The following is an 18,975-nucleotide window of genomic DNA, read 5'->3' on the forward strand; positions in this document are numbered from 1 at the left end:
CTGTTGTGCCTTATCATGAACAGGTCTATGTGGGGAGTCCCTCATTTCTGGAAGAGGTGTCTCACGATGTCTGGATGGATGGACCACTTATGATGGCTGGACAAGGATCTGCTGAGGTGATCCGCTACCTTGTTCTGTGATCCCAGCAGACAGGAGGCCTTGAGGTGAATTGAGTGGGCTATGCAGAATTCCCACAAGCAGAGAGCTTCCTGGCACAGGTGAGAGGAGCATACCCCATGGGCCCCCCCACACACACCTGTTTATATAAAACATTGCTGTCGTGTTGTCTGTGAGGACTGATGCACACTTGCCCTCCAAGTGGTTTTGAAATGCCTGGCAGGCTAGGCGAACTGCCCTGAGCTCCCTAACGTTGATGTGTAGCACGAGGTCCTCAGGAGACCAGAGGCCCAGAGTTCTGAGGGGTCCTAAACGAGCTCCCCAGTCCATCACTGAAGCATCTGTGACGAGACACACTGACGGATGAGGTCTCAAGAAAGGGACTCCATCACACACTGCCCAGCCGGTCCAGCCACCAACGAAGGGAAGCGATCACTGATGGGAAAAGCGTGACTACTGTGTCCAAGTGGTGTCAGCCCGGTGCATATACCGGCACCAACCACGCCTGAAGAGATCTGAGCCGTAGTCTTGCATGTTGGACCACACAGGTGCATGATGCCATGTGGCCCAAGAGCTTTAGGCAGTGATGAGGCAGTTCCTGAGGCTTTTGTGTGAGTGCCCCTATCAGTTGGAACCAGGCTTCCAGGAGGAAAAATCTGGCTTGGACCAAGTCAAGAATTGCTCCCCAATAAATTCTACCCTTTGAACCGGGAGAGGGTAGACTTCTGGGTATTAATAGGCCCAAGTTCTGGAAAGTGGACTGCATTACCTTTACATCTGTCTCTACTTGGGCCTTGGTCCAACCTCCGATCAGCCAGTCATTGAGGTATGGGTAGACCTGAACCCTTTGTTTCCTCAGGAAGGTCGCAACGACTGCCATGCACTTTGTGAACACCCGCTGACTGGCCGAACGGGAGTAATGCAAACTGGAAGTACACATGGTATTAGCAGAAGTGTTGTAAGGAAGACACGAAACGTAATTCTTCTGTTCTAGTCCGTGGTGATTAAGCCTCAACTAGAGTATTGTATCCAGTTCTGGGCACCACATTTCAGGAAAGATGTGGATAATTTGGAGAAAGTCCAGAGAAGAGCAACAAAAATGATTGAAGATCTAGAAGACATGACCTATGAGGGAAGATTGAAAAAAAAAAAAAAGAGGGGACGTAACAGTTTTTAAGCATAGTAACTCCTCACTTAACGTTGTAGTTATGTTCTTGAAAAATGCGACTTTAAGTGAAAAGATGTTAAGTGAATCCAATCTCCCTATAAAAGAATTAATGTAAATGGGGGGTGGGGGAGGGTTAGGTTCCAGGGAAATTTCTTTCACCAGATAAAAGACATTATATATACATACAGTAAAAGTTTAAAACAATTTAAAACAATTTAATACTATACTCAGCAATGACGACCGTGAAGCTTGGTTGAGGTGGTGGAGTCAGAGGGTGAATGAAGGCGGATCGTCCAGCTGTTTCTCTTGCTGTTCTTTCCAAAGTGCCAGAGGGTGCTTAACCCCCAGCTCTGCTCCAGGCCCACCCGCACTCCACCCCTTCCCTCAAGGCCCCACTCCTGCCCCGCCTCTTCCTGCCCCTGTTCCACCCCCTCCCCCAGAGTACACCAGGCCCTTACTCCTCTCCCCTCCCAAGCCTCCTGAATGCCACGAAACAGCTGATTGCTGTAGGCAGGAGGCGCAGGGATGGAGGGGGAGGCTGCGCACCTCCTACCTGCAGCAATCAGCTGTTTCAAGGTGTTCAGGAGACTGGGGGGGGGGGAAATCGGGGGGCAGGGAGAGGAGACTGCGCACCGAGTCCTCATTCCTCTCCCCAGCCTCCTGAACGCCTCGAAACAGCTGATTACTGCAGGTGGGAGGTGCAGGGAGGGAGGACAAAGTTGCTGATCCACGGGGCGGGTGGGAGGCGGTGGGAGTAGGGGAGCTGATGGGGGGCTGCCGGCCCACCCTGGTTCCAAGCCCCCACGGCCAAACAACCTTATAATCAAACATTGTGCAACTTTAAATGAGTATGTTCTCTAATAGATCAGTGACATAACGAAACAATGTTAACCTGGATGACATTAACTGAGGAGTTACTGTACGTAAAAGGTTGTTACAAGGAGGGAGAAATTTTTCTCTTAACCTCTGAGGATAGGACAAGAAGCAAAGGCCTTAAATTCCAGCTAGGGAGGTTTAGGTTGAACATTAGGAAAAACTTCTTAAATGTCAGGGTGATTAAGCACAGGAATAAATTGGCTAGGGAGGTTGTAGAATCTCCGCCATTGGAGATTTTTAAGAGCAGGTTAGACAAACACCTGTCAGGGATGGTCTAGATAATACTTAGTCCTGCCTTGAGTGTTGAGGACTGGACTAGATGACCTCTCCAATCCTATGATTCACAATTAATCTGAGCAACCTTCTGGGTCCCTGAAGGACTGAAAATAAGCGTCCTTCAAATCAAGGGCAGCGTACCAGTCCCCTGGATCCAGGGAGGAAATGATAGAGGCTAAAGAGATCATGAAGAAACTGAAGTTCTGCCTGAACTGGTTGAGCTTCTGCAGGTCCAGAATCGGTCTGAGTGTGCCAATGGCCTTCGGGATTAGGAAATAATGGGAGAAGAACCCCCCAGCCCCATAGATCCTGTGGAATCTCCTCCACAGCTCCAAACCTTAGGAGCAATTGCATCTCTTGACAAAGAAGTTGCTTGTGAAAAGGGTCCCTGAAGAGGGACAGAGAGAGAGGGTGGAAAGGAGGGGAACAACTGAACTGAAGGGTGTATCCCACTGCTGCTATGCGTAGTACCCACCTGCCCAAGGTAATGTGGGCTCACGCCCGATAAAAGTGGAAAAAACAGTTCACAAAAACTGGGTCCATACTTCAGCCTAGTAAATTGCCCCGAGCATCCCATCAAAAGGCCTGGTTGGATCCTGCTAAGTGTCTGGGGGAGGAGAGAGAGGGAGCAGGCATGGACACAGATGAGGATTGGGGCAGAGGTCTCCTAAAACCCTTACTCTTCCTCCTATTGTAGTCCTGCTGGGCAGGAAGCAGGAAGAACAGAGCAGATAGCTGAGGGTTATAGGGCTTCCTCGAGGGAGCCAGTGTATGCAGTCTGGCTCCTGGACCTAACCTTTCCTAAGCAGAAGAGTTGAAGGCACAGGTCAGAAGAGGAAGAAAACATTTCAGAACAACTTCTAGAATGTGCTCTCTGAAAAACTAGATCCTGTGTTTACTAAGCAAGAAACTAAGACAAACTGACACAAAATGCTGTTTTACTTGGTAAAACAGGAGCACTACTTTCCTATCCCAAAAAAAAAAAAAACAACAAACAAGAAAATATTCAATAAAGATCTTCATGTGGTCATATCTCATTAACGGAATATCTTTTGTAAAGCATGTCCTTAACTGTTATTATAGTTAAGCACCTCCCTATTAGAAAGAAAGGCAAGCTCAAAATCAAGTACTATTTTTGTTTATTTATTTAGTAAGGAAAATATACAGAATATTCTAACCAGAGCCACAAATACCAGTCAATTCAACTAGAAGCAGCTGCTATGCTGATGTGGTTGTTCCAAGAAGCCATTTTACTAGACAAATACCAAAAAAAATTTAAAAAATCCTACGTTAGAAAGTGTCAGCTAGAAGAATGGGGAAAACAAGGCTGTGTTTATGCTCCACTAACAAGCTCTTTCATAACACTTTACATGCTCAAATCACTGTATACACTTCACATGCTCAAATCACTGTATACACTTCATTGTATATTCTCCATATAGATTATTATAGAATTTCTCCCATCCTTTCTGCTAACCTTGCCGTTTCATTAGACTGTCCTTCCCACAAAGCTGCTCCACAACCATTGCCTGTGATCCCTTGTGGACGTAGTATTTGGCTAGTCATCCTAGGCAGCCTTATAGGAACAAGTTCTCCAGTATCAATCTCATTCACTATAGGGCAAAGCCACACAGCAGCTCTGCAAGTGCTTCAGCAGCCCCCAGTTTAGTCGTTCATTTGATATTCTATGCATGAAACAAAGATTACAATATAGCATAACATCCTGAAAGGTTGCTTAATGCCAAAGGCAAATCTATGCCTTTTATTCTTGTCATAACTATAAAGGGAAGGGTAACAGCTCTCCTGTGTACAGTACTATAAAATCCCTCCTGGCCAGAGAGACTCCAAAATCCTTTTACCTGTAAAGGGTTAAGAAGCTCAGGTAACTTGGCTGACATCTGACCCAGAGGACCAATAAGGGGACAAGATACTTTCAAATCTGGGGGTGGGGCGGGGGGGGGGGGGGAGGCTTTTGTTTGTGCTCTTTGTTTGGGAAGTTGTTCGTTCTTGGGACTGAGAGGGACCAGACATCAATCCAGGTTCTCCAAATCTTTCTGAACAAGTCCCTCATATTTCAAACTTGTAAGTAAACAGCCAGGCAAGGCGTGTTAGTTTATCTTGGTTTTCTCAACTTGTAAATGTACCTTTTGCTAGAGTGTTTATCTCTGTTTGCTGTACTTTGAACCTAAGGCTAGAGGGGGGTCCTCTGAGCTCTTTAAGTTTGATTACCCTGTAAAGTTATTTTCCATCCTGATTTTACAGAGATGTTTACCTTTTTTCTTTAATTAAAAGCCTTCTTTTTAAGAACCCGATTGATTTCTCCTTGTTTTTAGATCCAAGGGGTTTGGATCTGTATTCACCAGGGACGTGGTGAAGAGTTTCTCAAGACTTCCCAGGGAAAGGAATTAGCTTTGGGAATGGTGGCAGCGGACCAGATCTAAGCTGGTAGTTAAGCTTAGAAGTTTTCATGCAGGCCCCCACATTTGTACCCTAAAGTTCAGAGTGGGGAAGCAGCCTTGACAATTCTTAAATAGACAAATGCTTGTCTTGCCAAACTACTGAAGGTAATAAACACAGTTGTCTGCCTCTTACAAGTCTCCTGAAAGATGAGATGATCTTATTTATAACACACATGCCCACAATTTGCTATTGTAGCACATAAGTTTAAAATTACAGTAATTAAAAACAGATCAGTGTGTTACTGGACACAAAAACAAATATCCATATTCATACCCAGAGCACTCTGTGAGAGAAGTGAAATCAGTAAAAGAATGAAAGTTTGTAGGGACTCAAAGCATGAAGGGAGGGATTTTAGTCCTGCTTTATTTGCAAGCCTCAATGAAATCTTAGCCCAATGGTCCCCAAACTTTTGATCTCGCGTCCCCCCGCCCTTACCTCTGGAGCCAGGGCCAGGAGTGGGGTCGCAGCAGAGCCACCCATAGTTAAGGTTGCTGGACACATCTTGTTATAGACCCTGTTGTCAGTTGCTTATAAATATATATATATATATATATATATATATATGGACTGAAGTTTTTGATGCCAGGTGCCTGCGCCTGAGGCTGATTTTATTTATTTATTTTTAAGTTTCAGTTGTTTCTCAGAATGGGGTTAGGGAAAATACATTTGCTTGGGTAAAAAGTTTAGTACAACTATTTGAAGCTCTTGCATTTCCATATTTTGGAGTAGGGATTTGAAATTCGTTAAGAGGGAACTGCTCTGGTGTCAGGGTTGTGCCTCTTACCATCCCAGTGAAAGTTTGCCCAGGTCTGTCCAAGTTATAAGACTCTGAAAATCAGTTTGCACAATACTCCTGGGGGAATTCTGTGCCACTGCGCAATGCAGAATTTTGCAGAAATTAATGTTGGGCATGAAGAATTTCCTTTCCCCCACAGAAATGGGCTTCAGTGCTGCTGGTTGCCACTAGGAGCCGCTGGACTTAGCAGAGCCTGGCTCACACACAGAAGACACTGCTGGGGGGGGGGGGGGGGGAAAGAGAGAGGAGAAGGGAGCTAGAGGGTTACTAGCAACTGCAGTTCCACACATGCCTTGAGTAGTGCGACCAGACAGCAAGTGTCTGGCTCCCCAGCTGGGCTGGTGGGAGGTGGACACAGAGAAACAGGAACTGGGTTGTCATTAGCGTTTCTTTAACTCTCTACTCCTGGGGGAGATTTTTTGTGTGTCTCTGTATTGTTGCAGACATACTTGCTGACAGGCATTCTGAAATAAACTACCAAAATAATTCAAACTGGCGTGATTATGTAGTGTGATTTTGACAAATACAATTCGCAGAATTTTAAAATATTGTGCACAGAATTTTTTTTGGGGGAGGGGGTGCAAAATTCCCCTAGGAATAGCACTTGCTTAGTAGAGACTTATTAGCTATATTCTCCAAAAGTTCCACCTATACTAAATATGCAGTCTCCCCTCGCTGCACTTATGTGGGGAATGAACTGCACATTTGACAACACACAAAGCAAATGAGTATGTTCAATCCTAAGGCTACAGGAGTAGTAAGACTTTCCCTGCACCTGCTCCTTCCAGTAGTGGGGGATTCACTGTGCTGGCAGGCACCAATATTGAGATGATAGCTTCCAAGATTATTCAGCACACAAGAGACTGGCACCTAGGCATTGAGGAGGAAAAGAAAACAGCACCCACACTGGAATGCAGAAGGGTAAGAAACAAGGAGGTGGACATGGAGAAGAGAACAAAGAGGCTGGGGAGGAAGAGGGGCTGAAGTCCAACTACTAAAGCACATTCCCCTGGAGAACCTTTTGTAAAATCATGTGCTTAGTGATCATTGCCACCCCCAAGGACCAAAGTCTTTGTCGTGGGGTTAAACCCAGCATAGCAGGTACATAACCTAGGATATAATTTTCAGCAGAGGTTTTGCAGCTGAAACCAAGCACCACTTTAATTCATGTCCACCTCTATCCACAGCTGCCTGACTATTGGACAATCCCATAGCATAAGCATTAAGGTTCCTTTTTATGTTACAGTGTCAACAAAGAGGATAAGGCCTTTATCTTGTGCAATCTCTGTGGCATCCAATACATTTTGAGTAAAATTGTTTGTTGTATCAAGCACAGCCTATGACAGAGGCATTTTTAAGATTACGTAATATGCTCTGACACACAGATTATTTTAAGGACTCAAATCTCCTTCCTGCACTTTCACAAAACTCCAAACCAATGGAATTTCTCTTCATTAACAAAGTATACACAGTGGACACGGGCCTGGGGAGTTTATGGAGCATTTCCAAGGTACCCACTAGTTCCGAGGTCTCTGGGCGAAACTGATATTTCAGCAAGCGTCTTAGTTGTAATTACTGCCACTCCACCGAGGGTAGCAGGTCATAACATTGCTTTAGCATTAGGAAAGGGACAGCCCTCAACACTGATTATCTGGGAAATCCAAAGGATGCCTCCGCCCAGCCAGTTCTTCCAAATTATAAGTCTGTTCCCAATTTGCAACTCTGGGTTCCCTCAAATAGGTGTTTTTTGACAGCTAGGATGAAATTGATCCCTCTTAGTTAGGATAGCCCAGATCTATATCTCAGCCATCACTGAAGACATCTTATTTTTCTCCACTGGACAAAATGAGGAACTGCGCAGGCCCACAGGGGGAATTGGGTGCATTAATGCACATTCAGTTTTCACCCACAGATACAAAGGTGTCAAATTGGTTCCACCACATTATCTGTGACATGATAAAAGCATAATAGTAATTATGTAGGTTTGGGAGCCCAACCCACCCACCTCACCCCTTGCATACAGGGAATTGGAGGTTTGTGTTGTTTAAAACAACAACAAAAAACACAATCCTGGGTGTTGACCAGCGCCCCACAGGAAGGCTCTAATAATGCTATTAAACCTTTTAAAATAAGATGAAGGGATATGTACCAAAAGACCACTTAGAACATACAGAAGCCTAGGCAAAATATTCATTTTTATTACATTAACCCCTCACCACAGGCTGAGGAAGAGGGTGCAACCTATTTATATGACAATTTATCTTCACTAGTTTGATATTTCTTGGTACTTTTTACCTATTTACTTTTAAATTAAAACAATTATCTTGTAATAAAAATATCAAACATAATATTCCCACATATTAATGTTTTGACCATTTCTAATCTTTGTATAAAATATGCTTTTCAATAGATACAGCCAAAGATTGCTTGTTTACTAAGGTTTGAGGCTTTGTAGGGACCATACTGCTCTGAGATGAAGGCTTCCCAAGGAACTACATATATGCATTACCAAAAGTTATTATGTTTGTATGATCCAATTGCACATTATGGACAGCTGCAAAGCATACATTGCCCAGCAGTGGGCACTTTTCACACTATAATTCTGCACAGACCAGATGTATATGTCCTTTAATATCGGTCTCATTTTTCAAAGGCTCTTGGCATCTTGGTATTAAAGTGATAAATTTCAATTAGAGGACTAGTTTTTCCCCCACTTAAGTTTACGTAAAATCATTCAAATTGGTGGGTTATCTCTAGAGCCAAAGTAGAATTTTTCTACCAAATTTCAAGTGAACCAGATACAGGGTTTCTGAATTGTGACACTTAAAAGTGTTCAAAATCTAAAGACACACACAAAGCAATTCCCACATTAAAACTGCTTCAATACTGAAGTTGTAGTTGCAGTTGTAAATGGTTTGACTGACAACTCTAAAAGGGTTTAAGAAAGCTAGAAACCCAGGAAATGCTGTGTTAAGTGTGCACTTCTCAAACAAGGCACCCGAAGTACCATGAACTCTGCCCCAAAATGATGTTCCAAGAAAAAATTCATAATCCTCCCTTATTCATCCATAAAATACTTAATTTTATTCTTGACTACAATTGATAAGATTCTAGTTTTTGAGAAGTGGCTATTGCTGCTTTATGGTCTTCTTTACAGGAAGATAGGAATTGCCATGCTGGACCAAACTCAAGATCAGTCTAGTCCAGTACCCGATCTCGGATAGCGACCATTACCAGATGCTTCAAAGAAGGCGTAAGAGCCTGAGAGTAGATAGATATATGGTAATCAGTCCTCCACTCTAGGTCCCATCATGGCCTCTAGTAATTGAAGACTGGCTTCAGTCCTGAAACATATGGTTTAATATCCCTTCCAAAAATGGTTAATTGCAACTGTGGATATTCTTGATATCTTTATAAAAATGTCCAAGTCCTTTTTGAATCTTGCTAAGTTCTTAGTGTCAACAACATTCTACAGCAATTAGTTCCACAGCCTCATTACATGTAACATGGAAAAATAATGATCAGTTTTGAATTTCCTCCCTTTTAATTTCATTTAATATCCCCTTGTTCTTGTGTTATGAGACAGGAAGAACAGAAGCTCTAAAAGTACCTTCTGTAGACCGTTCATTATTTTATACTTGTATCATGTCCCCTCTTATTCATCTCATTCTTTTCAGTCTCCTTAGATGAGAGTTTTTCCTTGGCCTTTGATCATTCTCATCACCCTTCTCTGAACCCCCGTCTACTAATTCTACGTCTTGCGATAGTGGTGCAGCCTCATTTGGAAAAGTGTGCAGTACTGTGACTGGTCACCCAGATTTACACAAAAGAATAACAGTCTCCATATTATTCACCATCCCATTACTTATGTATCCCAGCACTTTGTTTTTGACCACGGCTGCATCCTGAGCAGAAATCTTCATTGAGTTATCTAAGCACAGGTTGCCTTCCTGAATTAATATACTTAAGCTGGAAGTTTTTTCCTTCACTGTGCATTAATTTGCTTTTATCAACATTTAATTTAAAATATGCCATCACACTGCCCATTCATACATGGAACCCACGAGAGGTTTATAAGTTCTCATGGGAATCATGCCCAACTTCTCTCATTCAGAGTCTGATCTTGAAAGGTGCATAAATGCTTGCAGACAGTGATCAACAGCTTGCAAGATCAGGCCCTATGATTTCATGTGGCAGGTAACACTGGTCTACAATTTTTCAGAAGTCGTCTGCTTCAGAGATAAAATGTTCTATTTATTATGTATTTTGATGTGCTGAATTCAAATATGACAATTAAAACAACTGATTGGCTACTGTTTCTAAGATATTTAAGTTTTTACATTTTATGTCTATGTAGATTGTGTAGATAGAGTTTTAATCATAAATTGTAAACCTAGGTCTTTTCATGTGTTTATGGTTGCTTTATATGATAATATTTCACCTGTCCTGTTTATGTAACACTTTAAAAATCAGCAAAAGGGTTATATAAATAAAATGTATTATGAAACAAAAGGCAAAAAACTATTATGTACATAGTTTAGTCCTATTCAGTGTCTACTCGGCGCTTCTTGACTTGTCTCTTGTATTCAGTAAATGGAGCATCTCTTGTCACTGTCCAGCAATAGTCTGCAAGCATTGATGGGCTCCATTTGCCCTGATAGCGTTTCTCCATTGTTGCAATGTCCTGGTGAAATTGCTCGCCGTGCTCGTCGCTCACTGCTCCGCAGTTTGGTGGAAAAAAAAAAAAAAATCTAGATGAGAGTGCAAAAAAATAGATCTTTGGTGACATGTTGCAACCAAGGCTTTTGTATGCCTTGAGGAGGTTTTCCACCAACAACCTGTAGTTGTCTGCCTTGTTGTTTCCGAGAAAATTTATTGCAACTAACTGGAAGGCTTTCCATGCCGTTTTTTCCTTGCCACGCAGTGCATGGTCAAATGCATCATCTCGAAGAAGTTCACGAATCTGAGGACCAACAAAGACACCTTCCTTTATCTTATCCTATCTCCTAGAACTGGAAGGGACCTTGAAGGTCATCGAGTCCAGCCCCCTGCCTTCACTAGCAGGACCAAGTACTGATTTTGCCCCAGAACCCTAAGTAGCCCCCTCAAGGACTGAACTCACAACCCTGGGTTTAGCAGGCCAATGCTCAAACCACTGAGCTATCCCTCCCCCTTAGCTTCACTTAACCTTGGAAATTTTCCACGGAGGTACTTGAAAGCTGCTTGTGTTTTGTCAATGGCCTTGACAAAGTTCTTCATCAGACCCAGCTTGATGTGTAAGGGTGATAACAAAATCTTCCTTGATTCAACAAGTGGTGGATGCTGAACACTTTTCCTCCCAGGCTCCAATGATCGTCAGAATGGCCAATCTTTCTTGACGTAGTGGGAATCTCTTGCACAACTATCCCATTCGCAGAGAAAACAGCAGTACTTTGTGTATCCAGTCTGCAGACTAACCAAGAGCACAACAACCTTCAAATCGCCACAAAGCTGCCACTGATGTTGGTTATAGTTTATGCACCTCAAAGGGGGGGGGGGGGAAAAAAAGGGGGGGGGGAAATGTAGGGGGATCAATAAAACAGGATTACATCCAACACTAGGTCCCACAGGCCCAGTGGTACCACAATACGAAAGGGCAGATACTGAGCAGTGTCTCTACACTAAGTTTTGGGCAAAGTTCCAGTCTGGCAGTGAGTCTCAGGTGCTCCTAGTCATCTTTGGTGCCAGTAAACTTTTCTCAACAAACCCCTCTGGTGCCCTATTCTGCCACTCTCTGAAAATCCACACGGAGTGACAACCTCCCACTTAGCTAGCTACAGCTTCCCTTCTTATTCCCAATGCAAAGTTACCAGCCCCAGTACTTTCAGACCCATACAGCTCTAAGCAACAGACATACTGGGTCCAACTCTGGTTTGTCTTTCTTGGGTGATTCCTCCCTGGCACAGTGCTCCTCCTGTCTCCTGTCCTCCGGCAACCCCGGTTGGCCACTCTGTCCCTCCAGGCTTCAGGCAAGTTCTTGGCTGCCTAGATATCTTTAAATAATATCTCCACCCCATCCTCATTGTTTAGATCTGTAACTAGGGGCCTTGATTTCAAAAGGGAAAACTTAAAAAAAATTAAGGAGATTAGTTAGGGAAATGGACTGGCCTGAAAAACACAAGGATCTGAATGTGGAGGGGGCTCGGAATTACTTTAAATCAAAATTGCAGAAGCTATCTGAAGCCTGCATCCCAAGCAAGGGGAAAAAATTGGTAGAGAAGAGTTGCAGACCAAGCTGGATGTAGAGAAAGCCTACAAGGACTGAAAGATGAGATAGATAGCAAGAAAAGCTACCCTCTTGCAGGTCAGAAAACAGGGATAAAGTGAGGAATGTCAAAACCCAAGCAGAGCTGGACCTTGCAAAGGAGATTAGAACCAATAGTAACTGTTTGATAACCACATAAATAGAAAGAAAACAAAGAAAGAAGTTGGACCACTAAACACTGAGGATGGGGTGGAGATTAAAGATAATCTAGGCATGCCCCAACACCTAAACAAATACTTGGCCTCAGTTTTTAATAAGGAAAATTAGGATCTTATATAGTGGCAGGGTGGCTAATGGAAATGAGGATAATGAAGTAGAAATTACCACATCTGAGGTGGACGTCAAATTTACATCTTAACACAACTAAATCGGGGGGGCCCAGATAATCTCCATCCAAAAATATTAAAGGAACGGACACATGAAATTCCAAGCCCAATAGCATGAATTTCTAATGAATCTGTACACTTGGGGGTTGTACCCTATGACTGGAGAATTGCTAATACAGTCCCTCGTTTCAAGAAAGGAAAAAAGTGATCTGGGAAACTACAGGCCTACTAGTTGGATCTTAATTGCATGCAAGGTCTTGAAACAAATTTTGAAAGAGAAAATAGTTAAGGATGTGGAAATTAATGGTAATTGGGACAAAATACTATGTGGTTTTAAAAAGGTAGACCCTGCCAGACCAACCTGCTCTCTTTGTTTGAGGAGGCGGATACAACAACAGGTCATACTGAAAGGTGAACCGAGAGCTGGAGGGAGATTACTAATGGAGTTCCCTCAGGGATCAGTCTTGGGACCTGTCTTATTTAACATGTTTATTAATGACTTGGCACAAAAAGTGGGAGCGTTATAATAAAATTTGCAGACGACACAAAATTGAAAGGTACTGCAAATACAGAGGCTATCATACAAGATTTGGGGGAGTTTGTAAACTGGAGTAATAAAAATGGGATGAAATTTAACAGTGCAAAATCATGCACTTAGGGATTAGCAACAAGAATTTTTGTTATAATCTGGGGATTTATCAGTTGGAAGTGACAGAGAGAAGAAAGACCTGGTATATTTGTTGAACATGGAATGACCATGTGCCGCCAATGCAATGCGGACATGAAAAAGGCTAATGCAGTCCTAGGATACATCAGGCGAGGGATTTCCCATACAGACAGAGAAGTGTTAGTATCATTATACAAGGCGCCGGTGAGACCACATCTGGAATACTGCATGCAATTCTGGTCTCCCATGTTTAAGACAGACACATTCAAACTGGAACAGGTGCAGAGAAGGGTTATTAGGATGATCAGAGGAACGGAAAACCTACCTTATGAGAAGAGACTCAAAGAGCTTGGTTTGTTTAGCCTAATCAAAAGAAGGCTGAGGGGAGATATGCTTGTGCTCTATAAATACATCAGAGAGTAAATAACTCCTCCCCGCTCCCTGGTATTTAAGTGAAGCGCCAATGTTGACACAAGAAAAAATTAATATAAACTGGTTATCGATTAATCTCAAGCCTAAACTTGATGACAGTTTTTAACAAGGAGTGAAGTGCTTCAACAGCCTTTGAGGGGAATAGTGGGGGCCAAAAAAAAATCAAACTATCTTCAAGACTGAGCATGAGAAGTTTATGGTATGATAAGGATACGGTATGATAAGACCGCCTACAATGGCACGCAGCCAATCTGCAACAGCTAGTAGCAAATATCTCCAACGGCTGGTGATGGGACACAGCTCTGAGTTACTACAGAGAATTCTTTCCCAGGGGTCTGGCTGCTGGGTCTTACCCACATGCTCAGGCTCTAACTGATCGCCATATTTGGGGTCAGGAAGAAATTTTCCCCTGTGTCAGATTGGTAGAGACCCTGGGGGTTTTTTGCCTTCCCCTGCAGCATGAGTCACTCGCAGCTTTAAACTAGTGTAAATGGCAGATTCTCTATAACTTGAAGACTTTAAATCATGATTTGAGAACTTCAGTAACTCAGCCAGCAGTTAGGGGGTCTATTTCAGGTGTGAGTGGATGAGGTTCTGTGGCCTGCATTGTTCAGGAGGTCAGACTAGATGATCATGATGGTCTCTTCTGGCCTTGAAGTCTATGAGACAAAGTCAACATGCATAGAGAGAAAGGGGGAAGGGTTGAGGTTGGACCCAAGCAGTTTGGTAATGTTCCCTTAAGAAAGGTTTAAAAGAAGAAATGAAAAATCAGGACATTCTACAAGAAAATTGTATTTTTTGAAATTGAGATTTTTTTTTTTTTTTTTAAATCAAGTTGCCAGTGTCCCTTTAAAACATAATAGCAGGAAAGCAGGATTTCAAGCACTATTAGAATAGTTGGTCTGATGAAGTTCACAGACACTCAGTTTTTTTTCCATCAGACTACACTCTAGCTTCATTGAAAAAGGAGATTCATACTTGGAACATGGTTTGGTTTGCCAATAAGACTGAGTGCATGTTTTGGGGCTAAAGATACGTACTCACAGTTAAGAGACAGAAAATGTAACATGTAAAGGAAACTAAAGTATGAGAGACATGTGCCTAATTTTAGCTTCCAATAGCTACTACATGCAGCTATACATTTGAGGAGTCTTCATATTTATTGTACGTGTGTATAAAGACAGGTGGAAGGGAGTTGGAGCAAAAACAGCAGAGACAGGAGAGTCTCCTGCAGGAAGACATGGGAGAGTCACAGCTTAAGGAACCAGGGGAACTGGGTGGTAAGAGCATGCCTAGGTAAAGGGATGATACAGAATTTTTAAAATAGTGGCAGACATTAATAGTCTCATTCATTGCAGTTCATATTCACCTTTCTGGTAAGAAGGCTGAATTACTGTACAGAGCAAATCCTTAGCAAGATTTCAGTGGTTAAAACTAGAATCTAAGCATATTATTGAAGGGTGTGATTTCATAAGGAAACATTTTACCAAAAAAGACAGACTTTTTCTTGGCAGTGCAAATGACAGGCCACTACATATACTGTTGGTCAATCTTCCGCCATGCTTCAAAACAATTGAACAATTTCTCTTTTAAAACATATACTAACATTGGGGAACTTAATTAACACTTGCTAAAAACTAACTTTGGGAGAACAAGATACACATTTTAAACACTGCCTTTTCCCACCAAACCAAATACATTAAGCCAGTAAGCAGCATTTAATTAAGGGACTTCCACCTGCTCTTGAATTCTTACAAGGACAGGTAATCACTGGTCCATTCACAAAATGTAGTCAGCATTTCATTGTGCGCGCGCCCCTGCAAATATAGAAGAATTTTGCTGCATATGTTTTCCTGGATGAACCCAATCTAGACATTTATACAACTCCCATCGCAGCAGGTGCAAAAAAGCCTATCATTTTGTACAGCATACATTGTTACCTTGAGCCATGAATCTCAAGGTATTTAAATCCATGGTTTAAATTCTGAAGTATCAAAACATTTTCCCCATGCTGTCAGTTCACACTTCCCTCGGCTATCAATAGTCACACCGGCACACATGGGCATTTGTGGTTTTTCGGGGGGGGGGGGGGTTGAAAGGGAGGTTCTCAGCCAGCAGGGGGACGGACTAGGTTGACATGGTCAAGCACAGGGAAGTGGAACCAACTGGTGACAGGCGTGTAGAAAGGGTGAGGCAGCAGGAGGACACGGCAGAGTTAAGAGCTAGATTTGAAGGGATGAGGCTGGAACAAAAAAGCTTAGAGACAAAAAATATATACATTACAAAATAATCAGATTACCACAATCTAAACTTTAACCATTGTTCTCACCTCAGCAGGTTTCTTTTGTTCATTTGCTGGAGTTTTTGATTTACTCCTGTATTTGGAACAAGAGGAAAAGGAAGTGGAAGGACCTATTTAAAACAAACAAACAAAAAAACAAAAAAAAACAACAAGAGTTTAGTGATAACTCACTGAATTTCACGTAATTCCTCAATGTATTACAAGGCACTATAGACTTGAATCATCTTTCTGGGTCAGCTGTACCCAAACAGGAACTCTCATGAAGTCTGTAGGTCCGACCACAGCCTCTTCTCAATATGTGTACTTTCAGAAAGAATAAGTGAAACAGTGATCAGAATATTCCCTGCTCTGCCTGATGCACAGCAAGTTAGAGCAGAGAGGACACGATTATGCACATTCCTTCCCTTTCCACCAGCAACGTTCCCTCTAATTTTTTACATTCATGTGCAGAATCAATTGTGTTATGTGCACCCATATGGAGGTGATCTGTGGTGAGGGTGTGGCTGAGGGGTTCGGAGTGTGAGAGGGGGCTCAGGGCTGGGGACAGAGGATTGAGGTGCAGAGGGTGAAGGCTCTGGAGGGGGGTGCAGGCTCCCAGGTGGGACCGGGGACGAGGGAATTGGGGTGCAGGAGGAGCTCAGGGCTAGGGCAGAGGGCTCTGGCTGGGGTGTGGACTCTGGGGTGGGACTGGGGATGAAGGGTTCGGGAGGGGGCTCAAGGCTGTGGCAGAGGGTTGGGATGCGGGGGGTGCGGGCTCTGGGGTAGGACCAGAGATGAGGGGTTTGGGGTGTAGGCTGCCCTGGGGATGCAGTGGGGGAGAAGAGAGAGAACAAACTCCCCCCACCCCTCTCTTGCCACAGCAGCTCGGGGCTGGGGGAGTGGCACCTCTCCTCTCCTCAGCAGCTCCGCCGGGGCCAGGCCAGAGGAGGGGCACCTCTCCTTGCCTGCAAGGCCCTTGAGAGCCTGCTGCACAGCCACACAGCTTACAGGGAACTTAGCTTTCCACCCAATGCAGGCAATACTGGAGGGAGCAAGAGTACAAGAGGACTGAGGGAGACTAGAGAATCAAGATGGTGTTAAACTAAAGTGCAGAGATGCACAAAAATCACTGTCACTGCACTGCAAGTTTTTAAGAAGATACTGGCTCAATCTGTGACGCAATATATCATCTTTGTGTGACTCAAATGCAATATCAGCTGCTTGTAGTGTCAGATTTATGCAATGCTTAATAAAAAACAGATCAGTCACTGCCCTGAAGAGTTTACACAATTTGATCCAGGGCCTCTACACCCACAACTCAGTATCTCAAAGGGAAAGACAAAAATATAAACCAAAAAAGTGTGCCAAGAAAATTAAGACTAAGTTTAAGACATTTGGTAGATATCTTTTCCATTTAGATCTCAATCCTGCAAGCTGATCTGCATGGGTAGAATCCTGAACCCTTGTGGAGCTCAATTGCCATTTATATAAATGCTAAAAAGGATGTCCCATTCATCTCAAGGCACACTTAACATGAATGTAAAAACACATCTTAAGTGAAGTATTTTCAGATACAGATACCTTCTCCCGCAAAGTTCTCTACCCCTACAATTACAATTTTTCCACTGAGGCTCTGCACAGGCATAGACAATCCTTCACATGGATCAGCTTTCAGAATTAGGGCCTCATAACAAACACATGGTTAAAAAAAATTATATACATATATATTTATTTCTGACTACATCCAATTTTCCTCGAGAGCGCACACTCTCCTGTATTATGGAATTTTCTCTGAAAAGGAAAGATGTACACATTATGTTTAAATTCTGCACAAGATTCACATTTTCTTCCTGAAATTATCAGGGTTTTGTAATTTCATCTCTCTGATAATAGATTTCAGTATTTTGAATTCTGGAGAAAAAGCAAAAAAAAAAAAAAGGAAATCAAACTTAAAACAAAAACAAAAAAAAAGCCAAGAGGTAAAACAGTTTGCCCTCAAACCACAGGAGGAAACCACAAGAGGGTGATAGACCAAGGGAAGATTAATGCTTACTACTTACTCTCATTGTCTGAACTGTCACTGGTGCTTAGATGCCTGTGGCGTTTCATCCTGACGCATCCTAAAGACAGAAAGAAAGTTTTGATACCATCCATTCTACCAGGCAATCAAAGGACTTGCTTACACACTTCCCTGCAGTTTGGACTATGAGGCTGTGACTAGCAGTGCATACCAACTTCTCCGTGTGATGCTGCAGGCGCAAACTAAGAAGTTCCTAATTTGCCTCAATTAATCCTGTTTCAAAATGATTACATTAAATGAAAAATAGGAACCTTTTAGTTCACATCTGCAGCATTCACACAGGGGAGTTACCATGCAGCACTTTGGTGCACACTGCTATTCACACTAATGTAATCCAAACTGCGGGGCAGTGTCGACATGCCCAGTCTCTGTGGATCCTGCTGGTTCACAGCAGGCTAGTCACACAAAGCAGGATTTCTCTAAAGAGTTTTTTCAAGTATTTAAATATCTGGTGATCTAGCAATAGTTAATCACAAACAAAATGTCAGTGGCCTGACACACAGAGCTCTATTTATGAGATTTAATATCCTTAGAGTTAATCACAAACAAAATGTCCCCTTTAAACTTTTTTTTTTAGAAGCTAGTTCAACCTGCTCAACACTGGTTGCTTTCTATATCCCATCTGCTCAGCTAAAGGAAGAGTTGCCATGGTGGCAGTTGCTAGTGGAGTGGGCAGAAGCACAGAAATAAGATGGCACTAGACTAAGACAGGGAGATAGATATAAGTACAAACCACCTTTAGAAAAAAGAAAAGAGGGTTGTGTGAACATGTAAGGGTTTATTTTAAATTGAGGGTATTCAGACAACACTGAAGAATTGTAATTTAAATAGTTAGACCAGAGATTTATTTAAAAGAAAAGCTTAGATACCAGAAGTGCCCTTTCAGAAGTCTGAAAAATGACAGTGTCAATAACAAATCTATGACTGCATCATTGGTTTCAGAATCCAACGTTTTTTAGGCTGCTATTTTAAAAAGTTTAGAAGACAAGAAGAGAGGAAGGAAAATTTGACCCAAAAGAAAAGAGAATCATTTAAAATATATCTGACATTCCAATCAAATAGTGTCAGCATCAATCCAAATACATTTTTACAGGTCTATATGCCCCAGTGACAGTGTAATAAAAAATTAATAGTTGACTGAAGTGATCGCCTTCTCACAAAATTAAGGGATCTTGGACATCTAAACTGGGTA

At 42.6% G+C, this 18,975-nt stretch overlaps 1 protein-coding gene across 8 annotated transcripts in view; it reads right to left on the reverse strand.

The window, feature by feature from the left end:
- The window catches only part of JADE3 (jade family PHD finger 3), a 76,265-nt gene that overhangs the window by 26,305 nt on the left and 30,985 nt on the right, over nucleotides 1-18,975 (reverse strand). For all 8 annotated transcript variants that reach the window (XM_034757838.1, XM_034757859.1, XM_034757880.1 and 5 more), the window contains exons 2-3: nucleotides 17,764-17,823; nucleotides 15,752-15,834 (exon numbers count right to left, since the gene is read on the reverse strand). In XM_034757838.1, coding sequence (XP_034613729.1) covers nucleotides 15,752-15,834; nucleotides 17,764-17,812 — 132 coding nt within the window. In that variant the 5' untranslated portion in view covers nucleotides 17,813-17,823. The remainder of the gene's footprint in view (nucleotides 1-15,751; nucleotides 15,835-17,763; nucleotides 17,824-18,975) is intronic.

The sequence above is a fragment of the Trachemys scripta genome, chromosome 1 (assembly GCF_013100865.1).
Source record: "Trachemys scripta elegans isolate TJP31775 chromosome 1, CAS_Tse_1.0, whole genome shotgun sequence".
Classification (NCBI taxonomy): domain Eukaryota; kingdom Metazoa; phylum Chordata; order Testudines; family Emydidae; genus Trachemys; species Trachemys scripta.